Below are 26495 nucleotides of genomic sequence, written 5' to 3'. Positions count from 1 at the left end.
GGCTGGTGGGTTGGGAGGGGGGCTGTGACCCCGACCTTGCAGGTCAGCATCTAGGCCTCAGATGGGCATCAGAGGTGGCCCCCTTCCTGGACCTCAGGCTAGGCTGGGACCTTTGGGCAGGCCCTCCTGGCGCTGCTCCCGCCCTGCCCAGGAACTTCCTCTGTTAGGCAAGGGCCCTGCTTCCTCTTGCTCACAGAACAGAAGCAGGTGGTGCTGGCTGTTTGCTGCCCTGGGCCCAGGGAATCCTTGGGGCTGCTGGGGGCTCTGGGAGGCCGGGGAGGAGAGATGGTATGGGGTGGCCCTGAGCTCCTGGTGTGGAGAGGTGACCGTGGTCAAATTCCAGGGCATGCTCTTCTGCTGTGTGATGTTGGCCTAGTTACATTCACTGCACTCTGTAAATGATTTCAGTGCCCTGCGCATGACCCACCTTTCCAATGAGAGGTCTCAGTTTCCTCACCTGAAGACTGGGAACAGGGACCTTACCTGCCTGTCTTGCTGGCATCCGCAAGGATGGATGCAGACAGCCTCATTCCAGTCTTGCTAAGTGTTAGGTAGTGGGCCAGGAAGACTGTCCTCAGTCCCCAAAGAACCTCCGCAAGACAGGAAGGAGGTGCAGAGCCTGGGCTCAGGGGGTTGACAGGCCTGTGTTCAAATTTTGACTCACTTCACCGCTTCCTGACTTCCTCTTGTGCTCTCTCTGACCCTCAGTCTCCTTTTCTGTAACGTGGGAGTAAACACTCCTCCCTTGCAGGGTGGTGGTAAAGACTGGAGACAGTGTCTGTCTAATGAGCAGCATCTGTTATTATGTTCTTATTGTTATGGTCATGGCTGGTGTTCGTTGATGCGTGAGTAAATAGGACCGTGACCTCTGGAGATGGGCTCGTAAGCCCTATGACATGAGGACTCTGGCTGCAGGGTCCTGTAATGCCAGCTAGAATGTACCAGGCTCTTTCCCCGCTGGTCTCCAGGCTGGAGCTGGGGCCTCCCATTGCCTCTTGGGCCTTCCTGGGGAGGGCCTGTGGGGAACAGAGAGGACTGGGGGCTGGCCTCTTTCTGCAGGTCTGCCTCCCCTGAGCACAGGGAAGAGTGGGGCGGGGAATCAGGAGCATGGGCCAGCCCCTCAGTTGGTAGAACTTCATCAGTGCCAGACAAGGTGCTGGCTGTGGGGGTACAGGGCTGAGCGAGGAGCACCCTGACTCTCAGCGCTCCACCTGAGGAGCAGGAGGAGGCCTTGGGAGTCGTGGTTCTGAGGGTCCAGATCCAAGGTCAGCTGTGTCGATGGACAGGGGGCCAAGGTGAGGGGGAGCAGTTGGGATGCAGGGCCTGGCTGGGTGCAGGGCCTTGGCGGCCATGCGGAGTATTGTCAGGGTCTCAGGAGGGGTGCCGTGTGTCACTGTTCGTCCCGGAGGAAGAAGCTGCGGGGCAGCACAGGAGATGCCACCAGATGGGGCGATGGGGCAGGCCTGCCCTGAGCTCAGCTCCTGATGTTGGGGCTTCCAGCCCTCCGGGGACCATCCATGCCTCGCCTTGGCCTGCCTTCTTGGCATGGCCCACATGAGTCAGGCTTGCTTGCCCGGCTGCTTCTCCAGATGCCCTCCCGAGCGCTGACCATGGAAACCCCGAAACACTTCATATAAAAGGCCTGAAGAACATTCAGGGCTGGGCAGTGGCAGCCTGGTAGGCCCCTCTGCAGCTCACAGACAGCAAGTCTGGGGGCTGTATCCAACTCGGGAGAGGGTCACCAGGCTCACCCTGAAGGGCTTTTGTCCCCTCTTTCCCCCTGAAAGGCTCCTGTCACCCTCTCCCTGCCCCGAGGGTCCCTTTCTGGGGTGTCACGGCTGAGCTACCATATCGGGGGCCCTCCTGGCTTCTCTGCCCTTCTCCCAGCTGGTGCCCTGCTCCTGGGCGGCTCTGCACTGACCCTGTTGATGTGTCCTGGCTGAGCCCACCGGCAGGTGGGGACTTCCAGTCATTTTAAACTTTTAAATTGTAAATATATCACAGACACCAAAAGGATATATAAAATGTACTTCTGTATTTTAATGAATAAAAATAAAATGAAATCTGTGTACCCAATACCTAGCTAAAGAAATCGAACATTACTGTGCCCCATTGTACCCCCCAGAATTGTACCTCCCTAATAACTGCCCTGACTTTTGTATTAATCATTGTTTTTTTCATTTTATTTGCGGGGGGCAGGGAGAGCGCACGAGCACAACCACAGGGGGAGAGCAGAGGGAGAGGCAGAAGCAGACTCCCCGCTGAGCGGGCAGCCCAGTGCAGGACTCGATCCCAGGACCCCGAGATCATGACCTGAGCCGAAGGCAGACGCTTCACCGACTGAGCACCCATGCGCCCCCTGTATTAATCATGTCTTTATTAGTTTTTGAAATTGAGTTCTAATGTACCAGGGGCATAGTGAAGCTCGTAGCCCTTGAGAGGGTGGGGAGAGGCTGGGTTCATGCCCGTCTCCCCCACTCACGAGCTGTGTGGCCTCAGTCTGTATCATGGGGACGATCCTAGAACCGAAATTGCAGGGTTGTGGCAAGGATTCACTGCACTGGTGTGTGGAAGTGCTGAGTACGGGGGCCGGCTCAGGGTTCGTGGAGATGAGTGTCTGTAGCTGTTCTTGCGGCTCGGTGGGGCTGGCGGCTTTCGGTGGGGCTGACGGCCCCGGGCCCCAAGTGTGCGGTGCTCGGCCAGTGCGGCTGAACCTGACAGCCCCGACTCCCTCCTCCGCGTCCCTGCGTGACTGCCCCCAGCTTCCCAGGCGTGTCCTAAGGATTGCGCAAGCCAGTGGGCGGGAGGTGGCCGGTGAAGGGCCTTGGATGTCAGCGGAGATGTCCAGGTACTCTCAGGAAGCACAGAGAGAGCTGAGGAGCATTTCTGTGCGCCCACGAAGTAGGTGCTCCGTGCGTGGTGGTGGCCTCCAGACCGCAGGGGGAATGTTCCCTGCCCTCCCTGCCCTTCAGCGCGTCCGTGTCTTGGCCTTCTGCTTTACCCCTGGCCTTCCTGCTAGTGGCACAGCCCGCCCTAGCCCAGCTGCCTGGGGCAGACCCCAGGGTGGTGCGGGGGGACCCTTGCTGGGTGAGCCTGTGGGCCCTTCCGGGGGGGAGGGGCTGCCTCCAGGCCCAGCTCTGCCCCAGCTGCCTTGGTGACCTCCCGGGCCTGAGTGTTCTCATCTGAACGAAGGGAAGGACAACACCTCTCAGGCTGCTGTTGAGAGTGAGGTGATGAGACCTCTCAAATTCAGGGACACCTTAGGCACCCATTCAGTGCTGATTTGGAACCTGAGCTACGTATTGGCCTTTTTACCACCAAGAATACTTTTTTAGGTCTTCTACCCACTCGGCCCCATGTTTTGTAAGATTTTGTTTCAATGCAAATGATACTAAAAGCGAGAATGGCCTTTGTTAAGGAAAGGCGCTTTTACCCTGTTGCGGGAGCAGGAGCGTGGGGCCCGGCAGTGCCCCCTGGTGGCCTGGGTGACCGTACAGTGGCCCCAAGTGGAGACCTGTGGCAGCTCAGCCCATGAGCCCGAGCTAGAGGACTGTCCTGTCTCCCCTAGGCCCTGGGAAGGTTAAGTGTCACTGCGGGAATGTCCCTCCCTCGTCACAGGCTCTTGAAGCCTGGGCTCTGCAGTCCAGGGGCTCACTTGGCAGTCCGGGGCCCACCTCGGTGACTGAAGGCCTTTGGGTCAGGATGGCCACTGATCCGACCCGTTTTGTGCCAGACATTTTATGCGCACTGTCTCATTCAGCTGTCGTGGTTACCCAGCAACACAGTGTGTTGTCGTCCCTGAGTTTTACAAGTATACCGGCCTAGACAGAGTGACTTGCCCAAGGTCACACAGGTCTGTCCCAGGTCTGTCTTAACAACCCCTGACTAGTGCTCACCCTGTCCTGGAGGTCAAGGCCATTGCACTCCGCAGAACATCAGGGGAGGAAACAGGCTCAGGGAGGGGGTGTGACTTGCCCGTGGTCACACGGCCGCTCAGCAGCTCAGGTCTCCTGGTGCCACAGCCTGTCCTTCTGTGCTCACGGTCCGTCAGCCTCTGGCCCGGTGGCTTGGGAGATGCTCCCATGGCTGCGGGTGAGGTGTGCGGAGCCAGGATCTGGGGGCCTGGGAAATTGGGGTCTGTGTTCGAGTCTTGGCATGTGACCCTGTGCAAGTCTCCAGGTCCCTGGCCGCAGCGTCGCACTGGCCAGCCTCTGGGACACCATCCAGTTCCGCGCTGAGCGCCCCCACGAGGGACTCTGCTGCGCCTGGCTCCCCCTTTCACATGGAGGAGAAGCCCGAGGCCCAGACCTGCAGCAGCCCAGGACACCGTTTACACGGGGCTTCTTTCTTTCTTGTTCTTTTATTTAAATTCTTACATTTAACTAACTGACACTGCATGTGCTTAGGAGAATCTCAAAGGTGCAGAAAGGCGGTTTCTTGCTCCTTGGACTCCTCTGTGAAGAGACCATCTTTCTCTCTCACAAGGTCTGCGCGCCTCCCCCTGCATGGAGAGCACTCAGCCTGTCAGCCTGCCCAGGAGCCTGCTGGACCCTGGCCAGTTCCCTAGGCCAGTCTCTCGGTTTTCCAGACCCTGGGCCTCAGGGCCCTCGTGTGTAAAATGGAGATCCCGTTCATGCCTGCCTCTTGGGCTTGTGAGGGGATCCAGGGAGATCTCATTAGATGCTTAGCACAGGCCAGGCACACAGTAGGCACTCACCAAATGTTGGCGGCTGTTTATTCTTTATCTCTTGGGGGAGTGGTATGTTAGGGATGAGTTCCTGGAGGTGGGCGTTTGGATAGTGCCCAGTTGCCTTCGCCGTGGTGGCCGTGTGAGCTCACGCAACTGTCGGCACCACGGGGGCGGACTCTGAGCCCTCTGGGCCCTGCACCCCACGTGAGAGCAGGCCTCCGTCCCCACACCCGCTGGTCTGGCCCCCTTCCCTCCATCTTCTCGGACCGAGTCCCTCTGCACTTGTCTCCTGTGTCTGGCCCTCTTGGCTCTAGACCTTCCCTCCTCCTTGCCTGCTGTGTCAGCCTCGGCTTAAATCCCGGCTCGGAGAGGCCCCTGTCCCAGCTTCCTTTATTCTTCAGAGCACTTGGCATGCTTGGCATTCTGTGTAAACATCACACGTATGGGTTTTGTTAGTTTGCTGTTTGCTTGTGGTCCTGTCTCTCCGTCAGCCGCGGGTTCAGCCCCGGCGCTGTTGCCGTTTTGGGCCGGATTGTTCTCGGTTGTCCGGGCTGGGTGTGCATTGTGGGTTGTGGAGCAGCATCTCCGGCCCCTACTCACTAGATGGCAGTGGCACCCCCTGCAGACCTGGGCCCGGGTCGGCGGTTGGAGCGTGACTGCAGGCGGGGTCCCAGCTCTTCGTTGCAGGAGGGACGGATGCTGTGAGGTGGCCAGCACTGACCGCTCCCCACCTGCTTTGCGGCTGAGGAAGGCCCTGGGAGGTGGAGGGAAAGGGGGGTGCCGAGGGCCTCGGAGGCCAGGGCCGCCTGCCCCGGTGGCCAGCACACAGCAGGAGAGAGGGCAGGGCCGGGGGGTTAAGTGGCCCCCCCCACGGCAGAACCTGTCGCTCACCTGTGGGATGGAGCACACGGTGCCCTGGGCAGGTGCCACACGCCTGGTGCTCAGTAAATGAGAGCCCTTCGTCTGTTCTAGGACCTTGGGGACAGGGCGCCGCAGCGCTAGGGACCCGGCTGGCCGCCTGCCTGGGGGAGCCAGGTCTGTCCTCGCTCCCCACCAGCACTCGGTGGTGGTGGCCCCCAAAAGCTCCTCTGGGGCCGCTTTGCAGGGGGGATACCAGGGGGTGGAGACTCCAGCCTCAGACATATGTGGGATTGAGTGTCTGGCTTCCTGCTTAACGTCTCTGAGCCTCAGTGGTCCTGTCTGTGACCTGGGTGCTCTGAGAGCTTCATCTGGACTCACCCACAGAGCAGCTGGGGCTGGTGTGATGTCTGCAGTGAGCAGAGATCATGAAGATCAAGCGGGGGACACGGGCCTTGGCTCGTGAGAGCCAACAAACATCAGCTATCCGTTAGCCACCTGTACGGTAGGAGTAGGTGGGCCCAGTTGAACTTTCTCTCAGGGACCCGCATAGGATAGAGGTGACAAGCTAAGTGGGGCAGGGGCTGGGAGGGAGCACAGATGGCCTTGGGCCGCCTGGCCTCCCACATCTCCAGGGCGGGCCCGGACACTCCGGGCCTAGGACTCCTCCAGTAGAATTGGAAAGCTCAAGAAGCACTCAAAATACCCCAAAGGTAGGGGGCGGAAGTAATAAATTGGGAGCAGCCGGTGTTGTTTTTGTCATGGGACTCAGGGGTTGTGACTAAACATGACGATGTGTGGGGGCCTCCCTTTGTGAGTGGAGGCCCCAGCAGGCTCTGTGTGAGGGGTGTGCCACCCATCCCCCTCCCACCGTGGACGGACCTTGAGAGCCGGTGGTATAGTCCGGTATATTTCCAGTCTCCCTGAGGCCTCAGGGCAGGGGCGGCGCAGGGGGTGGGGAGACCCCTCTCTCAGGCTTTCTGTTGATGTTTGGTCTCTGGAGCTACACAGGCCTGTCTTCATGTCTGCTCCCTACCAGACACTCACTCTGTCACTTTGGTCAAGCCGCACCTCTTCTCTGACCCCCTCGGTACCACAGGAACAGGAAACCACTTTCCCGTACAGAGTGGCTGTCGGGCCGAGGGCCTTGTGTTACTTGGAGTCCTGGGGGTCTGCAGACGGCTCAGTCTAACCTTCGCCTGTCGGGCACCGCTGCGGGATGGCTCTGGTAACCTCGGAGGACACGCCCGATCACCCTAGGCTCACCGTGGATCTCCGATGCCCAGAGAGGTGAAGTCCCTTGCTTGAGGGCACACAGCTAGGAAGTGGCAGAGCCGCAATTTTAACGCAGGCTGCCTGGCTGGAGTCCGTGCTCGTAAGCATTTTCCTAGCTGCCCCTGAGGTAATCACTGTAGAACCATGACTTGTGGGACGTGACAGGAGCGAAGCCAGTGGGACCCAGGGAGAGCCAGGGACAAGGGAGCTTAGCTGGAGCGATCAGGAAAGCCTCTCTGACTAGGCGAAAGGTGAGGATCATATATCAGCTAGGACGGAGTTGCAGGGAAGAACATTCTAGGCAGAGGGAACAGAACATGCAAAGGCGCTGTGGTGGAAAAGAAGGTGGCTTATTCAAGGAACGGTGAGCGGGAGGAGATGAGAGCAGGGCCAGGCAGGGGTAGGAGTTGGGGGAGTCCGGGGTGCCTCTCTGTGTGCTCTTGTCCTGTAGGTCTGTGGCCGAGTTCCTTGTTCTCTGCCTGTGGTACTGCTGGGAGGCTGGTGAAGGCTGAGGACACACAGATGCCTGGCACTGGGCCGACCGGTGCCAGAGGCCCTGCGGGCTGAGGCTGGCAGGCCTGTTGTGGTTTGCTGGTGGCCGCCTGTGAACCTCTGTTTGTTGTGGTGACGGTCATCACATCGGGCCCACACCTGGGCAGCCTGGGCTGCCTGGCCATCGGGATCCAGACTGACGTGGACGGCGGACAGCGGCGGTGGCTGGTGGCCTGCGGCCTGTTGCGGAGCTGTGTCCGTGGTGGCCTCACCCACTCCCTCTGACAGCGGGGGAGCTGCCCCACAGAGCCCATGTCACTCTAGACACAGGCCCGGTGACCCTGACGGGCAGCTAGGTGAGAGGGCCAGGACCCTGCTCTGTCTGCCCACCCAGCCCGCGTGCTTGGAGCAGCCTCTGGCCCGGCCCAGGCTCAGAAGGAGGGGCAAGTGGCAGCTCACATGTCCCGAGTGCCTCGTTCCTCCTTACGTGGCCCTCACCCGCCCGGCCCGGCCACAGGCACAGAGGCTGCCTTGACGGTTAGGGAAACTGAGGCCTGCTGAGGGGGAGCCCATCTCACGACATTTGCAGATGCCAGGGTGGGGGATGGGTGTGTAGGTTTGGGCCGGACAAAGGTGAGGTAGGGCCAAGAGCAGCTAGGGCACGGAGGGGTGTTGCTGTGAGCCCCAGGAGACCCCCGAGTGATTGTTCAGTTTTTTTTAATTTTATTTATTTATTAGAGATGGGGAGAGAGAGAACGCACACGCGCACAAGCAGAGGGAGCAGCATAGGGAGAGGGAGAAGCAGGGAGCCCGATGCGGGACTCGATCCCAGGACCCCGAGATCATGACCTGAGCCGAAGGCAGACGCTCAGCCGACTGAGCCACCCAGGCATTCCTGGATTGTTCATTTTTAACATAAGATGTTTTACTTTCTGGTTACAAAAAGCTTCAAGTGAAGAATAAAAGCTCCCAATAATTCTATTGCACGGGTGGCTTTTTATCACCTCTGTGGAGAGGCTTGTAATAACCATAGTGACCACTTGTGGGCCATCATGTAGGCCTACCTACTGTGCGCCTAGCCTGTGCCGAGCACCTAGCGGCTGAGCCCGCCTTGTCGGGGCGCGCGCCTTCTCTTTCGGAGACGCAGGACTCGATGGGCCGAGAGGAGGGTACCATGGCCCGTCTCAGCGGCGGGGGTCAGAGCCGGACTGCTCAGGCTGCCGCATGTCAGACGCAGTGTTAGCAACACTGGCCTGACCAGTGGCCTCCCTCAGGCCTGGGGCCCTGCAGCTCAGGGCCCCCGTCCCCGTGCCAGAGGTCAGTGGTGACTTAGTCTGACCCAAGGGCAGCACAGAAGGGGCCGTAGGAACTGACGGGCCTGGACACCTCGGCTTTTCTGTTTTCCTCTTGCCATGTAGAATGTGCTGGGCCCTGGGAAACCCAGGGATGCCTCTGGGTTCCTGTTCAGCAGACGTTACAGTGCTCCCTGTGGGGAGGACAGCAGGCCCATCCCTCCCCCTACAAGGAGAAGCTCCCAGCAGGAGAGGGTGCCGTGAGCGGCTGGCCTGGCCCAGTGAGTGTGGTCTCCGAGTCACCAGATCCGGGAGCAGCTCCCGGCCAGACCCCTGACTCACTGTGCAGCATCTCTGTTTCCTCCAGTAAAGGCAGGCTAAGAACTCCTCCCTCTAGGGTTGTCAGAACATTTGGAATAGATGGGAAGGGCCAGTTGTGTGGCTAGCAGGCTGCTGCTGGACAAGAGAGAGACCCACGGGCCCCTGACAGCTGGCCATGTTGCCTCATCTGTAAAATGGGATGAAAACACCTCACACGGGCACCTGGGTGGCACAGTCGGTTAAGCGTTTGACTCTGGGTTTTGGCTCAGGTCATGATCTCAGGGTTGTGAGATCGAGTCCCGTGCTGGGCTGGGCGCTCGGCGAGGAGTCTGCTTGGGATTCTCTCTCTCTCACTCTGCTCTTCCCACTTGTGTGCTCTCCTCTCTCTCTATCTCAAATAAATACATAAATCTTAACGAAACCCAGACCAACAACAACCACACATATGAGCTCATGATTAGGCAGCTGGTCTACCCCCGTGCCAGGGGAGCGGATGGTGGCACCCTGGTTCCTGCGGCCGCCGGGTTGTTCCGGGACCCGCCTGGGCTGGGGGATCAAGTACTGCCGATGGCAGCAGGCTGCTGCTCTAAGTGCTTTATGTGATAAGAAGCAACTAGGTGCTGTTTTGATCCCCTTTGTCTGGGTGAGGATACTGGGGCTCAGAGAAGAATGGGGACTTGCCGAAGGGCACCCGGCCTCTAAGGGGCAAAGGTGGTATTTGAATTTGGGGCAGAGAAAGCACATGATCTGGTTACAGAGGTGCCCCAAGAGCTGGGGCCAGCGTGGAGTGAGCAGGGCTCCCCCTGGCTCTGGAGTTGAGGACGGTGCCGTTGGGGTACCACCTGGGTCCGGGCCTTTGGCTGCCAGGGCCTAGCAGACCTACCTCAGAGCCAGGCATCTGGGGGGCCTTGGGGGGCTTCCGTGGAGAGGCTGCAGGTGCCCGCCTGCACCACCCCCAGTGCTCTGCCCACCCACGCCGATGCAGACCCTGGGACCCCATCCCCACCGGGGCTGTTCTATTTTGTGACATTTCATCTAGCTCTGAGGACAGCTGGGGCCAGGCCTCATCTTCCCGGCGGCAGTAACAACCCCATCCCATCACTTGACAGTGGTGTCAGGCCCTGCCTGGCTGCTGGGTCCAAGTATATGGGCCTCCAAGCCAGGGTCACACATGGGGCACTGAGGCCACACAGCAGGATGTGGTAGAAGCTGCATCTTGAACCCGGTTCAGAGGTGGCTTCCGGGGTCCCGTTCTCCCAATGTGCTGTGCACACTCATGGCCTGTGGTTCCGGGCCCGGGGCAGCTCCCAGTTCCCTGGATGGCCGGTGGTGTGAGGTGGGTGTGGAGGGCAGAGCAGACATCAGGGCTACGCGCCTGGCAGGCGGGGACTCATGGTCAAGTCCCACCTCTGCCACCCGCATTCTCAGTGACCTGGGCACATCACTTCCCTCCTCTGGACAGTGGACCTCTGGTCCCGTTGCCTGGGAGCAGGCGCCGTGGACTCAAGCTGCCTCATTCCTCACCAGTGGGCTCCCTGATGTCCCCCGCCCTGGCTTTCCTGCCCGGGAGATGCCTTGCACCTTTCTCAGAGCGCAGCACTGCTGAAGGCTTCCTCTGCGGTGGCCAGCCCTCCACGGCCAGCGCGCCACGGCCAGCGCGCCACGGCCAACACGCCACGGCCAGCGCGCCACGGGCAGCGCGCCACGACGCCGGTTCTCCCCTAGCACTGGCCGCACGCTGGGCACCCGGCCACCCTCTCTCAGCCAGCCCAGCAGGCGTGGGCATGGGGTCCTGGAGAGGCGACGCCCCTCTCCCGCCCTTAGGAGCCTGCCCGGTGCCCTGGGGAGGGAAGCGGCTTGCCGGGGCGCCTGTGGGGGGGCGGCAAAGGCAAGAACTTTGTGCAGTTGGCAGAGTGCCGGGCACCAGGCTTCGGCCAGCGAGTCCCCAGCCTGCGTCTGTCCGAACTTCCCAGCCACCCCTGAGGTGACAGATGAGCAAAGGGAAGCTCAGAAGAGGGGTGGGCCGCAGAGGTGGGACCTGAAAGGAGCTCTGTGTGCCTCAGAGGCCCCCCACCAAGGTTAGTGCCACAGTGGGAGAAGGAGGCCGCGTCAGTTTGCTCGCACCACGGGCTGGGGGCTTCACAGACACTTCCTGTCTGACCGTCCTGGAGGCCAGAAGTCCCATCAGGGTGCTGGCGGGCTGGTTCTCCCTCTGAGGCTGTGAGGGAGGGGCCCGTTCCAGGCCTCTCTCCTAGCTTCTGGATTCCTTAGGGACTCCCTGGCTTGCAGATGGCCGTCTTCCCCCCTCATGTCTCCTCACATCGTCTTCCATCTGTGCATATCTGTCTCTGTGTCCGCCTTTCTCCTTTTCTAAGGCCACTAGTCCTATTGGATTAGAGCCCACCCTCATGACCTCATTTTAACTTGATCATCTCTGTAAAGACTCCATCTCCAAGTTAGCGTAACGCTCTGAGGTACCGGGGCTTAGGACTTCAAGACACGGATGTGGGAGGGGCACAGTTCGGCCCTTACCAGGCACTTAGGACGCAGGGCTTCTGCAGGGCGTGGGGGCAGAGGCCCTGGGAAGGGCTTTGGCTGCTCGGACCCGGCCCTGCTCCCTCGGGGGGTGCCCAGTGGTAGCCTGATGTGTGCCCCGTGGGGGCGGATCTGCGATGGAGCGACCTTCCTTGGAGGTACACTCTGGATGCACCATCTTCCCTCGGGCGGTTGTGGGCTGACTACCCAAGGCCAGCTTCCAGGAGGGCCAGTGGGGCTTGAGCCAGGGACATCCTCTGGGTGCCCAGAGGCTCCAGGCCCCCCTCAGAGCATTGCCCCACTGACCCTCAGCACCTGTATCTGTCCTCGCGGCCCCTTGAGGGCAGGGGGCCTGGGTCATCTCTGACCCCAGGTTTGTCCAGCCTAGGAGTGCCCTAGGGATGTCAATAGACTGAGCATTGACCAGATGCCTCACCTTCTCTCCATTTTAGGGAAATCCAAAAGGAAGAAGGATATACGGATATCCTTCGTGTCCAAGCCGCCCGTACCCAACCCCACGTGAGTCTACCTCAGTTTCCCCCCTGGCTCAGCCTGGAGAGGCTTCCTGGAGGGGGCCCAGGGGAGGGGAGCAGGCAGGGGGGTGGGGGCAGCGTGTCCCGGATAGCACCTCCTATGAACTGGGCCCCGGGGCGGGGGTGGCCACGGGGGCTCCCAGGCATCACACATCTGCGCTGTGTGCCCTTTCTTGCCCACCTCAGAGATGGAAGGGTGAGGCTCTGGCCACGTCTGTGTGACCACGCCTTGCATCCGGCACAGCAGGGGCTCGGTGACTGAGCCTAGCTGCCTGGAGGAGCACCGCCTCCCTCGGGGACGGGACGGGTCTCTGGCTCCTCTGCCAGGCTGGTTTGCTGCTTCTCTCTGAGGCTCATGGGGTCTGCTTCCTCCCCACAGACCCCCCCGGAACCTTGACTCCCGGACCTTCATCACCATCGGAGACAGGGTAGGTGCTGGCTGCGCACCTGGGCCGGGGCCTTTGGGGGTCGGAACCTCAGTGTTTTCATGTGACAAGCGGGCCCACGCTGACCCTGTAGGGCCACGGGGAGGTGGCCGTGGGTGGTGGAAGGAGCTGGGCTTTGGAGAGCAGCCTCCCTCCCCAGATGCTGGCTGTGTGGCCCTGGGCTGGCCACTCTCAGACCCTCTCATCTGGAATGGGGACAGTGGCCTGCCTCACGGGGCCTGGAGAGCCCGAGCTGCCATGAAGTTTCCCGATCTCAGAGTTGGGGTCCTGGGGCCACCGGTGCTCACATCACTGTGGGAATGGTGTGTCGAACGTGCGGACTCCCGGCTCTAGCCTCAGAAGCAGCCCCTGGGCACCTGCCTTGCACACGCACCTCCTGACGGCTCGCTCACCAGGGACTGAGGTCCTGGCTCAGGGACTGTGCTTCCCGCACAGGCAGAGACCCACTGTGGCTGACAGCCCATCCCAGGCTCATTCCCTCCCGATACGTGTCAGTGGGCCATGCCCAGCTTTCTTGTCTGCCGTACAGCAGAGGGCAGGAGGGAGCGCAGGTGGCCTCGGGTGACACTGCTCACCGTGAGGGCAAGACCTTTGTTCCGGTCTCTCTGTCTGTCGTGCCTAAAACAGGAAGGCGCACATAGTAGGGACTCCGAATACTGGGTGAATGCATGATTCCGTCCCACACCTGAATGGCGTGCGGGGCAAGAGGGAAAGGGCATCTCTGGAGCTCCAGAGCGTGTGCCGGCTGGGGGCATTTCATAGGCGGTGGAATTTATCCCGTGCAGTAGCCTTGCACGTTGGCCTGTGCTTTTATGGAGAGCGGCGTGAGTCCGAGAGGTGGAGTGACTCGCCCCAGGTCACACAGCAGAAGGTGGTTCGTGTAAGCTTCGAGCTCAGATCTAACTGGCTCTTTCCTCTTTCTGCTGCCCCAGCACTCTCCTGACTTGTGGCCTCTCTTTTTTCTGTCCCCCAAGAACTTTGAGGTGGAGGCTGATGACCTGGTGACCATCTCGGAGCTGGGCCGTGGGGCCTACGGGGTGGTGGAGAAGGTGCGGCATAACCAGAGCGACACCATCATGGCCGTTAAGGTGAGCAGGGCCCCGCGCTGGCCCCGCCCAGCCCAGCCAGGGAGCTCTGGGCCAGGGGACACTTGGGAGGCTTCCTGGAGGAGGCACGGGGGCTGAGCCTGTGGTACGGCCCCTGGGTACCCCTTGGAGCTCCTAGTCCTCCTGCAAGGGGTGGGGGGTGGTCGCCCTCTGCCGCATGGCCCCTGAACCGTAGCCCTCTGTCCCGCAGCGGATCCGGGCCACCGTGAACTCACAGGAGCAGAAGCGTCTGCTCATGGACTTGGACATCAACATGCGCACGGTCGACTGCTTCTACACCGTCACCTTCTATGGGGCCCTGTTCAGAGAGGTGCGGCCCTGCTGGGTGGGTGGGAGGTGGGGGCTGGGCTGCAGGCTGGGCGCGCAGACTGCCCCCCCGCTTCGCTCTGCACACCTGCGCCCCGTCCGGCTGCCCCGCCGTCCGCTGTTGCTCACTGGGCCCCCAGCAGACGCTGGCTCAGCGCCCCTGTGTGTGCCGGGTGCTAGGCACCGAGGGAGTAAGACAGCACGTGCGGGGTTCTGGAGAGCTCATAGGACCCAGGCTGCGTGGCTCTCCTGCTTCCTCCCTCGGTTTCCTTCTCTGTGTAACGAGGCCAGTCATCGTATCCACCTCACAAGGTCGTGTGAAGCTAAAGATGATGTGACCCAGGGCCTGGTACTCAGTCTGCCTCTGGGATCACCTGCTTGCTTCCCAGGCATCCAGGCTGGTGGGGTGGGTTTCTGAGCAGGGGCAGCCAAGGAGGTGGGCGAGGGTCCAGTTCTTGGTCTGTGGGCAGGACTGGTTGTGGGATGAGAGAAAAATCAAGGGTGAAGCCAGGGGGTGTGGCTTGCTGCAGCCAGAAGACAGGCTCCTGCTGGGTGCTCCCTGAGCATCTACCAGGTCCCCAAGCGTGCTGGGTCAGTGCCTCCTTACCCACTTGTCTGACCGGCTAAGCACCCGCTGTGTACTGGGGGCAGGCTGCTCGGCCCCTTACTGCGGGGGTGGGGGGTGGGCCAGACAGAGGTGTGCGGAGCGAAGGGGGGGTGGGGCAGCCTGCGCCTCACTGCATGCTGGGTCAGAGTTGGCAGGGAGGCACGTGGGTCTGTGGGTGCCCCAAGGAGATGCCATACCCAGCCTTCCTAGAAGACTGTCCTGAAAGATAGATAAGTTTGTGGGGGAGCTGGAAGTGGGGGAGGCCGAGCTTTGCAGGAGAAGAAGGGAACCATCTGTCAAGGCTAGAGTTAGGATGACCCATGTGTGTTGGGGGCCATGATGGCTGAGGTTAGGAGGGTCTGCAGGGCTGGGTCATGGAGCTGAGCTGTAGCTGGGCCTGAGAGCCCCCATTGGGAGGGACACAGATGTGTGTTTTATCACTTCTTTCTGGAAACTGCCACAGAATTAGGGATCAGAGGGAGGAGACCAGAGGCAACAGAGCTGGGTGAGGCTGGGTGTGCTACCCACTAGTGTAGACAAGCATGGAAGGTGGAGAAGCAGAAGTTGAAAGATTTGGGGGGCAGAATAGGAGGAGCTGGGAGCAGGCAGATGTGTCTGTGGGGAGGCCTGAGCAGCGCTGGAGAGTCAGGCACATGGTGACATGGCCCCAGGGCAGGCTATCCAGACACGGGTACCGCCTCGGGCTGACCCGGGCTGACCTCCAGGTGTCCTTCCACAGGGAGATGTGTGGATCTGCATGGAGCTCATGGACACGTCCCTGGACAAGTTCTACCGGAAGGTGCTCGATAAAAACATGACCATTCCGGAGGACATCCTGGGGGAAATTGCTGTGTCTGTAAGTGACCTTGGGCTTGGGAGGGGTTGTGGGATCCAGGTCCATAGCCAGGGGCCCCGGGCCTGCGCGAGCAGGCACAAAGCCTAGCCTCATGGTGATAGCTTGGGCAGAGCTGGGTCCTCAGTGGGGCCGTGAACCTGGGCGACTGCCCTCCAGGGACCCAACTCTCCCACCCGGGATCAGAGCCTTCTTGCTGAGGAGACCCCAGAGCCTGGGCTCCCAGAGCCACACAGATTTGAGATCTTGGGTCTCTAGCTTTTGTGTGTCAACCTTTAAGCTTTCTACACCATTTTTTAAAAAAGGACTTAGTACTTACAACTTCCTTATGCCAAAAATGCCCTGAGACAGCTCACAGAGGTACAAGCTAAACTGGGGAGAAGCTTAGCATCCACAGTGTTTGCCTTTTGAGGTAAGATGTTTCTAGAGGAAGGTAGCAATGCTGGGCTTGAGCATCCTGGCAGCCAAAGGGAAAAAGGAAATGGAATCAGTTACACTGGTGCTTCTCAATCCTGATCGCATGTGGGAACATTGAAAACACAACTGTGCCAGGGTATCGACTCAGGACCTTTGGGGTGATTGTCCAGGCTTCCCCACTGTGTCTTCCTGAGGGGAATGGCTCAAGCATACAGGCCTCTGGCCCTGCTAAAGGAGAGGAGCCGGGGATGCCATGGAAGGGCTGGGTTTTACCCAAGAGCCTGGTAGGGGGTAGTGACAGCCCTTTGGAGGGGTCACAAGCCTGGGGTTCTGCAAGCTCTTGGGAACATCATTTCCCTGGTAAAGGCTTGGGCCTGAGACCCTGGACCACTCGGGTGGGAGGGAGAAAAGCAGGAGGCTGGGTGTTTCTGCACCGAGGTCACCACGACACTGGGGTCAATGTTGGGATGCGGGCAGGAGCTGGGGTGGTGGGGCACTGGGGGCCGGATGTGGCCGAGGGAAACAGGTGGACACGGGTAGGGAGGCTTACTGCTGTGTTGTGGTGGACGGAAGCAGGAATGACAGCAGCCTTGTCTTTTCTCCTCCTGCTCTGAACGCCAGATCGTGAGGGCGCTGGAGCATCTGCACAGCAAGCTGTCCGTGATCCACAGAGGTCAGTGCCCTGCCGCTGACCCGCCGGGAGGGGCCTGCAGCCTGCTCACAGGCACAGTCTCGCCCAGTCCTGCAAGGAGGCTGGACCTCTCCCCTTTCTCAAGATGAGCCACCTGAGGTGTTAGGTAGTGAGGTGCCCATTGGGGTCATGAGTTGAGCCTGCTTCCCAGTCTAGGCCAATGTCACTTCTCCAAGCCATTGTCTTCAGCTCCCACCCCCCTCCCCCGGTCCCAGCTGCACCCCCCCCCCCCCCAGCCCCAGCCACTCCTCTTAGGTCCTTAGGTTTGCTGGTACTCGGAGCAAGAATTGGACTTTGGTCCTGGGAATGCTGACTGAATTTGTTTTGACATAGCGTTTAGGTATCGTGAAATGCACAGATCCATAGTTAACATTCGATGTATGTGTTCAGAGTTTACGCCCTCGTAACCCTGGCCCCTTTCAAGATGCAGGATGTTTGTACCTTCTACCCCGCTCCAGAAAGTTCTCTGGGCCTTTCTTGGTCAGTCCCTGCCCCTACATCCCCCCTTTGCCTTTCATCTGATTTTTCCCACAGTAAATGAGTTTTACTTGTTCTTGAACTTATGTAAACAGATTCACATGGCCTCTTTCCAGCCTCTTTCACTTGGTCTAATGTTTCTGAGGCTCAGCTGGGTCGTGTGTCGTGGTTCCTTCCTTTTCCTTCTGAGTAGTTCACTTACCCGGACGTCCCGCTTCTCACAAAGTTGATTAGACCAAGCTTGCTTTGTCTCCTCGGCGGCCACCCCAGCACCACCCCCCCCCCCGCCCCCGCCCCGGCCACCACTGTTGGCAGCTCAGCGTGGAACCTGCTGGTCCTTTTCTTGTGCATTTCCGTCCTTCTGCGTGTCCCTGTAGGAAAACTGGGAGGTTGCATGTGTTCTGCGTGTGCTTTTGCTGGACGATCCCCTGCTGTGTGGCCCATAGCCACTCAGTGTGGACCCCGAGTTGTAGTGTGGGCTCCCTTGTCCCGTGTTTGCGCTGCCACCCTGTGCCTCCCGGCCGAACCTCCCAACCTCTCAGCATGGATGCTGGGTGGCTTCCGGGTTCTCAGCCGGGCAGTGGTGCCATCCCCCCACCAGAGCCCCAGCGCAGGACCCCTGAGCTGGGGCTTCGGCCAGGAAACAGGCCAAGTCTCCCCTCTGGACCTTATGTCCAGAGTGCTGATGGTGGGTGCAAAGACGAGGTCCTCGTAAAAACTCACTTCCTTCCCCACGTGTGGCCAGTGGCCAGGGCGTGTTCTGGCTACACTGCTCCCGTCTTTGTGGTCTTGGACCGGGGCAGCGCCTCCCAGAGCCTAGTCCCTCCTCCACTCCCTGGGCCCTGGTATCATCGGCCCCTGGGGTGGCTGGGGCGTCAGAGGAGCTTTTGGCCTCCAGCAGTGCCCCACGACCCCAGAAGATAAAAAAAGAGGTGTTCTATCCCTGGCAGACGTGAAGCCGTCCAATGTCCTCATCAACAAGGAGGGTCACGTGAAGATGTGCGACTTTGGGATTAGTGGCTACTTGGTGGATTCTGTGGCCAAAACGCTGGACGCTGGCTGCAAACCCTACATGGCTGTGAGTGGTCCCCACAACACTCTGAGTCCCCCCACAGCTGAGGTTCAGGAGGGACGTGCCTGCGAGATCGTGGTCAGGCCGCGTCCTCTGTCCATTGGGGACAGAGTCTTCCTGAGGCCCTGCATTTCCTGCCACCTAGCCTGGCCAAGCAACCCCTCTTTACCCCTGGTATTAGCTGTGCCCCAAATGCCCATTTGGATGATAAATTTCATGAACACCCACATGGAGGTGACTTGTGCGATTTGTGTAGGTCCGAGCCCTCTCCCACTATCCTGAGGGTGCCCCCCTTCCCCAGGCAGGATTAGCTGTGAGGCATGATTTGGGCCTTTACCACAAGACGCTGGCCCTCACTGGCCTCAGTTTTCTCCCCTGCTGTGGGGGGCTGGGGTGGGTAGGATTAGCACTGATCCTTCTGTTTGGGGTGGGGGAGGAAAGGTCTAGCTGAGGGAAACTTGGGTGGCCCCTACTCTAGCCCCTCGCTGGGAGGTGGGTGTTCACGCCTCACTGATCCCTTTTACAGCCCGAGAGGATCAACCCGGAGCTGAACCAGAAGGGCTACAATGTCAAGTCTGATGTCTGGAGCCTCGGCATCACCATGGTAACGGCTTGCAGCGGGGCCCAGCCCTTGCTGGTCGGGTGGGGCCTGGGTGGGGCCATGCTCAGTCCGTGAGCTTTTGGTGGGCCCATCAAATGGTTTAGGCCTGGAAAAAAGTGTTGGCTTCACAATCTGAGAAGAAAACGTGCCATCAAGAATTATGGTGTATCTAAGGGGATATCTACAGTGATGTTATGCCCTTTCCTAGTGGGGAGGTGTGTCCTTCATGAAAGTTCTCGACAGCTTGTGATAACTTGTCTATTAGACTTTACCCAGAGCTCATGGTACTTGTTGAGGAATCACAGCCAATTCCAAATTAAGTGAGCTCCTGGTACCCAAATAATTTAAAGAGCAAAATGGCAAAAATCTTAAGAAAATTGTTTTCTTTTGCAGCAAGAGGTTTGTTGCTTGTGAGGTCCTGGTGCATTTGCTTGAGTGTGGTGGGGTGCGGTGGGTGGGCTGTCAGTCCTGGGGCTGTGGGGGTGGGAGGGATGAGGGCAGGTGCCCAGCCCTTAGCTCAGCTGGGATGGCTACATATGAGGTCCAGGAGGAGGGCTGGGGGCTTTCTAGAACTGCCCAGTGAACGCCTGCCCCTGCCTGAGTCAGGGCTTGGCTCAGGTGTGGGTCAAGGTTTAATTAGATACCAATTGAGAAAGCCCATTCTGGTACCCATGTGGAGAATGGGCTGAAGGGACAGGAAAAAGACCAGAATGCGTGTTTTCCCCGCTTGGATACCTGGGAAAACGTTGCTGTCATGGTGGCCCCAGTATGCCCTAGGGACTGACGGAGCTGGCTGAGGGGTCATCGGCCTCCATTCCCATCCCCACCATTGGAGCTAATGGGGAGTGCCCGCAGTGTGGATGTTTCCGTGGTGTCCTCACCCTCCCTGCCCCAGCCCCTTTGGCCTCCTGGTGTTGTGGGCGGGGTACAAGCGGTAATCCAAAACCAAACCAGGATCATACCTAGTGGGAAGGGGTGTGGAGAGGAGAGACTCAGGGGTGGGAGCAGAGCAGCACAAGCTTCTGAGGAGGTAGGGGAGGGCCCTGCAGGACTCTGGGGGCAACAGCCCTGAGGTGGGGGGGGGGCACCTGGTGTGTGCCTTCGGGGCCAGATTCAAGGGCAGGTCAGAGAAGTGGTGGGTGGGAGTTCAGGGTCAATGTAGATGTGTTGGATTGTACTGATAATGCAGTTTGACTATCCTAACCCCCCTCCTCATCGTGTGACCATAACCGTGTAAGCGGTGTTTGTTCGCAGTGACTGAGAAAGGATCAAAAGCAAAATCGTGTTGTCAGAGACACGGAATTGGGTGATACTTTCCATTTTTCTTAATACTGCTGACACAATCCTTTTTCAAGTGAACGGTTTTCTTTTTGAAGCAGAGAGGAATGTTCAAAGTCTGAAGGTGCACGCTGTACCTGCAGATAAGAGTCTCCCAACTCCTGAGTTAAAAAATAAGAGCAAATTCTTGCTGGATTGCCAGACGACACGGAACTGGTTGGATGTTAGAGACCCCACTCATGACCACTTGACACATAACACAGCCTGCTCCCCTCCCTCCATCCCTTCCTCCCATCCATCTGTCTGTCCGTCATGACTGGGGACGCACCACATCCCACTGACGTTCTCATGTCCCCGCTGGAACTTGGGCAAGCCCCTGCTAAGTGCATATTTGAGTTAGCAGGTGCTCCAGAACCTGGTGACAGAAACCGACGGTAGTTCAGTATTTCTCACGGTTCTGCAGTCTGGGTTGGACTAGCTGGGCAGTTGTGCCACGCCCCCTGGCTCTGGCTGGGGTCAGGGCTGGGCTGGAAGGTCCAGGAGGGCTTTGCAAACGTGGGGCCTCCATGTGACTTCCTCACGGCCAGCTGCTGGCTGGGTTCGAGGGTGGTTGCTGTCTTCTGCGGTGGCCGGCTTCCGCGCGAGAGGGGCTCTGAGCTGCCCGTCCCAGGACTGGCACCTTGTGCTTCTGCCTCGTGCTGTTCTCAGAGTGTCGCAGGGCAGGCCAGGGTCAAGGGGAAATAGAGTCTGCGTCTGGATGGGGGACTAGCATGCTGGCATCGGAGAAGCTGCGCCCGCAGCCTAGGAACCCAGCTGCCCCAGTACAGGTTAGGTTTTTCCCCCAGAAGTTGCGGAAGTCATAGAAACGCCCATCTAAAAACAGAGGAAAAGTAAAAGGGAGACAAAAGTCATCAAAGACACGTAGCCCCTTCTGCCTACCGTCCACTGCCAACATTGTCCATTTCCTTCTAGATGTTGTCTGTGGCTTTTATTTTGCTTTTTTCACTTAACACCACATCACTCGTGTTTCTCTGGATTGTTAGAAACCCCTGTAGGCATCTCTTCAAGAGACTCCACACCATCTGCTACCATCTCCCCAGCCAGTCCCTCATGTGGCACGTCTCACTTGTTTCTGGGTTTCTCTTTCCTTTCGAAGTCCCTGGCCGGCCCCGGGGGAGGGACCGGTGAAGCCTTGGGCGCCGGGCCTGCCACTGTGGGGGGTTCTCTCCAGGCCTCCGAGCCCAGCCCGGGGAGCCGTCTGCGGACACGTGAGCACAGCCACGGGACATACGCGATGAGATTGGGAAGGCTCTTGGCCCTGATGGGTGTCAGTCAGGTGCTGATCATGTGAACACCTGAATGGGCTATCACGGAGCATGGCCCTCATGGTCATGGCCGAGCCTCAGCTGCCCTGCTGCAGGCCGGTCCCTGGTGCTGAGTGTTTGCACTGCTTCTTAATAGTCTCTGTTGCAAATCCCAGCACACCGTGCATTTTGTGCCCAGAGGCTGTTTTGTTTTGTTTTGCATATTTTGAGCTCTTTAGACAAAATTACCAGGCAAAAAGGATTACAAGGTCAAGAGTCTGGACAGTTTTCTGTTTTCCTAATGGTAACTCTGGCAGCCACTGGGTCCTTCCGTGGAAACCCACACAGGACCTTCACTTCTGCTACTTGGAATCGGTACATTCTAGGAAAAAGCACCCTGAATTTGGCCTGCGGAAGTACACACCGCATCACAGCCTTACCCACTGCAGTTCTCACACCCTCCTTCTGTAGGGTGTGTTTATGTCTTGGCTGGAAAGGGGCCTGTAGCCTAATGGGAAGGCTCTTTCTGAGCACAATAATTAGTGAGCTCTTCAGGCGCCAGGTGCCAGCACGAAGCATTTGTTTGAGCTGAGGTCTCTTGTGTTCATTATGGTGATTATGGCCTGTCAGTGAGAAGTCTCTGTGCTGTTCCAGGCGGGGGCCTGGGCTGACCTGATTTTTTTTTCAACTTGGCAGTCAAAATCAGAACCCAGAGTTTGTGGCAGGATAGCCGGTCTTTTCCACAAATGACTTCCCGCCAACTGTAGGCGAGGCATGTAGCTGGGGGCCTGGCGTGGCTGCAGAGGCCAGGTGACCTCGATGTCACCTGCAGGGAGCTCCAGGTTCACCAGGATTGACAAGGCCTCGGTGGCCATGTGTCCAGGGGGGACGTGGGGAGGGGGAAGTCTTCCCAGAGGAGGAGGCCTTGCAGGTGGGTCCTGCAGGAGACTGCTGGATGCATGGGGCGGGGGGCAGGGGAAGGAGCCTGCAAACTTCAGTTCCTGATGGGCTCCGGGGGGGCTGTTGCCAAAGCGAAGGAGCTGACCAACGCTGGCCTCACTGTCTACAGCTTCGGGGAGAGGCAGGCCTGTGCGGATAATTTCCCTTCCCATTTGCCTGCTCTGTCATAACAACCGCCCAAATACACGGCAGCAGATACTGAAGACCCCATGGAGACGGTAGGGAGGGGGAGGCCTGTGGCGATGGGGGGCCTGCCCCACGTGCCTTTGCCGACTGCTGCCTGGGGAAAGGTGTCCCAGGCTTGTCAGCTCCTCTGATTTTTCCAGATTAGCTGGAACTTGGGTTTTCATGTAAAGCCTTCTGAATTTAGGTTGTTTCAAAGCCCGATGATACTCCCACCATCACAACCCCTGGCTGGATTTGCTTCGGGAGCCATAGTCTGCGCCCGCTGGGTCAGAGGAACTGACTATTGCTGTTCCCCCAGCTTTGATCTTTGTTCTGATGTCATGTGTCCGCCCCTCAACTTGCCTGTGGCCCAGCTTTCGGCGACAGGCCAGGCCAGGCAGGTTCCCCACCTGCCCTGCCTCCTGGGGCCGGGTGTGCGCGCGTCTGACCTCCGCTGCTGCCTCGCTGCAGATCGAGATGGCCATCCTCCGCTTTCCGTACGAATCCTGGGGGACTCCGTTCCAGCAGCTGAAGCAGGTGGTGGAAGAGCCATCTCCCCAGCTCCCAGCTGACCGTTTCTCTCCTGAGTTTGTGGACTTCACTGCGCAGTGGTGAGTCTGCAGCCTCCCCGAGCCCCAGGCGGCCCCCCTCCCTGCCCCGGCCCGATTCCAGCTCCGCCCTGTGCCCAGTCCCCTTCTCCTTTAGCAAATAAACACCCAGACGACATAGCATCAAAATATGCAGGGCAGAAATAGAGCACAAGGAAAATCTGGCAAACGATGGTCCTTGGGGAGATTTTGATACAGTCCTTCTAGAACCAGACAGACCAGGTAGCCCGGAAAAGAAAACAAAACGCAGATGGAGGACCTGAATAGCATAAACAGAGTTGCTTTAGTGATGTTTAGAACTTTGTACCAAGTTAAAGAATGCCCATGGGAGTTCTCTTAAAAAAAAAAAAAAAAGTATATATATATATATATATATATATATATAGTGTATGTATGTTCGAGATTACAAAGGAAACAGGTAGAAAGGAAGAAGGCAGAGGCATCCAGGTCAGGTTTCCTGCCCACAATTAAACAAGAAGTGCGTAACCGCAGAGGGAAAAGATATGTGGAAACACAAAGTAAATTCTACTGACCAATTCTTGTTTTTTTTTAAACATTTTTTTAAACTTATTTATTTATTTATTTTAATTTAAATTCAAGTAGCCAACATACAGTACATTATTAGTTTTTGATGTAGTGTTCAAGGATTCATCCATTGTGTATAACACCCAATGCTCATCAGATCATGTGCCCTCCATAATGCCCGTCAAGTCACCCCATCCTCCCACCCCCCTCCCTTTGGATTGTTTTTTTTTTTAAAGATTTTATTTATTTGTTTGAGAGAGAGAGCCAGAAATAGTGGCAGAGAGCATGAGTGGGGAGGAGAGGGAGAAGCAGGCTCCCCGCTGAGCAGGGAGCCTGACATGGGGCCCGATCCCAGGACCCTGGGATCATGACCTGAGCTGAAACCAAGAGTCGGACACTTAATGTGCCACCCATGAGCCCCCCAACTCTTGGATTTTGAAAGGGATTTGAAAAATAAAATCACAAGGTATGCAGAAGTGAGAGACAGAACATATCGACCTTTCTATGGATTGTGGGCAAAGAGATACTCAGGGGAAAATACGTATCCTCAGAGAGGTGCTAGGGGAGCTGTCTAAATCACTCTCCTATGAGAAAATAAGAAAGACTGAAAACAAATGAGCCTGGCAAGCAGAGTTGGTGGTCACCGTGACCCTTTACCCTGGGGCGTCCCCTGTCCCTGGACCCGTGATGAGGAGTTTCCCTCCTGATTAAGGACACTCTGTGTGCGGTTGTTAACTACTGCATTTCAGTATCATTTGGTATTGGGATCGTTGAGAATTCCCTAGATCACTCCAGAGACAAGAGAACAAATACCCCAAGAGGCAAAGCAACTTGGTCTAAGTCTTTTTTGTAGAGTTAGAGGTGAGCCCACCCTGGCTTGGCTGGCCTGGAGACCTCCTTTATGCCAGCCTGGCTTCAGCCTGCCCTGCTCTCTTCTAGCTTGAGGAAGAACCCTGCGGAGCGCATGAGCTACTTGGAGCTGATGGTGAGTGTGGGGCATGAGCGGCGGATTGGCGGGGCTCGGGAGAGGGCCGCGTCCCTGTGCACAGAGCTGGGCAGCACCTTTGGCTTGCCTCTGTCCTAAATCATTCAGGTACTCACTTGTTGGCTCAGACATAACCCCGGCTCCCTCCCCGCTCCTCCAGACCCAGGCCCAGGCAGTGCTCTGACAGATGGTGCAGGGGGATGGGGGGGATGGTGAGGGAGGGGAGTCATTTTGTCCGAAGCTATCAGGGAAGGCCTCACAGAGGAGGTGACATTTGAACTGGGCTTGGAAGGATGAAGAAGGACTTACGTGCTGATGGAGAGGACATTCCACTCGGCTGGAAGCCTGGTACCAGTGGGGAAGAATGAGTTCAGTGTGGCCGGAGGAGAGCTGCAGGAGGGTGGAGGAGAAAGCTGTCACACTGTCTCTAACAAGGAGGGCTTCCTGAAGGGGGAGGTCATAGAAGGATGTGTAGGAGTTTGCCAGGCAGAGAGACAGGTGTCCTGGGCAGGAGGAGCACACGGGGGCTGGGGGTGCTCCGAACTCTTACCCAAGGTGACTGCCTTCTCTTGTCCCACCAGGAGCACCCATTCTTCACGTTGCACAAAACGAAGAAGACGGACATTGCGGCCTTTGTGAAGGAGATCCTGGGGGAGGACTCCTAGGGGGCGGGCCGTGGGCTCCTCTCTGGCCCTCCAGCGCCCCACACCCCCTCTGCTGGGGCAGTGCTTGCCCACACCCATAAGCTGCTGCCGCCGCAGCCTTGGGTGTTGGGGGAAGAATCAAGGGGGCTGCTCCTGACTGGCTTGCAGCAGGCCGTTGGTCCCAAGTGCCAAAGAACCAGACCAGTGGGGCCCTCAGCCAGGCCCCTGTGGGCCCCACCAGTGCCTCTGCCCATGCTGCTCCAAGGGCCCCAAGTCTCCAGCCCCGGAGATCCTGGACCTTGACGGGCCCGGATGGCCTCCACGGGACCCTGCTGCCCCTCGCGGAGAAGACAGCCAGTGCCTGAGTGCGGGAAACTGCCTGCGCCCAGCCCTGGATGCCACCCAAGTTGTATGTTTTTTTTTTTATCTCTTGACTGAGTAGACTTTGCACACTTTGGCCTAGGGTGGCCACACTTCTGTCCTGGCATCCATGTCGGGGGACACAGTCGGGGGGTGAGCCATGTGAATCCCCCTGAGCCCCCACGAGTAAGACGATGGAGCCGCCCGAGCCTTCCCCCCAGCACTGGCAAAGAGGGCCTCTAAGGGCACCCCGTCCACTGCCTCGGGAGCGGGGGTGCTTTCACTTTTTTTTTTTAATTTATCCTCTTGGTTTTTTTTTTTTTTTTTTTATTGCTTTGTGGGTTTGGCTGTTTTTTTTCTTGCATGGTGTGGAGCCGATCACTTTTCTCCCACCCCCTAGAGACCAGCAGGTGGAGACCCACCTATCTGCTCAGTCTGGGGTCTCAGGGGATGGGCCCAAGGTCTCTGCTCAGAGAGGTGCTAGGGGAGCTGTCTAACTCACTCTGCTTGGGGACCGGCTCAACAGGGGCTGTGGATTTGCTTTTGGTGTTGTTTAAAAAAAAAAGAAAAAGAAAATATATTTTTTTGAAGAAAGGACTGCCCAGGGTCTTATCCCTGTTGGGTTGGGGCAGTTACCTGATTGTTGTTTTAATTTAAAAAAAATAAGAAAAAGTGGAACAAAGACTGTGTGAGACTGTGTGTGGAAGCGGCGAGCCCCACTCCTTGGTGAAGATCTGTGGTCCGTAGGAGGCGCTCTTGCCCCCGGGCCAGGGCAGCATGATCGGGGGTTGGGGGGGCTGCTGAACACCTCAGGCTCTGCCCTGGACAGACCCTTCCACATGGGAGGACACTGCAGGTCCCAGCTGAGGCTCCAGGCCCGGTGCTGGACCCAGGCCCAGCCCACTGGGGGAACTGCCTGTCCCAGGGCTGGGGAAGGTTGCATTGCCAGGTGCACAGAGGGGTGAGCACATGCCAAGCGCTGCACCCCAGCCTTGATGCAGTCACTTCGTCCAGGTGTTAACATTATTGTCTCAGGTTATGCTGTCATCCCCACTTTACAGATGAGAAAACACGCCCAGAAAGCTGAAGGAACT

The 26495-nt window shown here is 58.3% G+C and overlaps 1 protein-coding gene across 2 annotated transcripts in view; it reads left to right on the top strand.

Moving 5' to 3' along the window:
- Window positions 1-26083, top strand: part of MAP2K3 (mitogen-activated protein kinase kinase 3) — a 29864-nt gene extending 3781 nt beyond the window's left edge. The window contains exons 2-12 of one of the 2 annotated variants that reach the window (XM_081805613.1): window positions 11916-11982; window positions 12376-12424; window positions 13417-13530; window positions 13739-13858; window positions 15201-15317; window positions 16320-16404; window positions 17850-17977; window positions 18498-18575; window positions 22751-22890; window positions 24352-24397; window positions 24979-26083. In XM_081805613.1, the coding sequence (XP_081661739.1) occupies window positions 11916-11982; window positions 12376-12424; window positions 13417-13530; window positions 13739-13858; window positions 15201-15317; window positions 16320-16404; window positions 17850-17977; window positions 18498-18575; window positions 22751-22890; window positions 24352-24397; window positions 24979-25062 (1028 nt within the window). In that variant the 3' untranslated portion in view covers window positions 25063-26083. The remainder of the gene's footprint in view (window positions 1-11915; window positions 11983-12375; window positions 12425-13416; window positions 13531-13738; window positions 13859-15200; window positions 15318-16319; window positions 16405-17849; window positions 17978-18497; window positions 18576-22750; window positions 22891-24351; window positions 24398-24978) is intronic. The other variant, XM_006746614.2, reaches the window with a different exon arrangement.
- Window positions 26084-26495: the final 412 nt, after the last annotated feature.

The sequence above is a fragment of the Leptonychotes weddellii genome, chromosome 15 (assembly GCF_054177405.1).
Source record: "Leptonychotes weddellii isolate Sample4059 chromosome 15, ASM5417740v2, whole genome shotgun sequence".
In the NCBI taxonomy this organism is placed as follows: domain Eukaryota; kingdom Metazoa; phylum Chordata; class Mammalia; order Carnivora; family Phocidae; genus Leptonychotes; species Leptonychotes weddellii.
The sequence above is the reverse complement of the archived record's forward strand: the minus strand, read 5'-3'. Positions and strand labels throughout refer to the sequence as shown.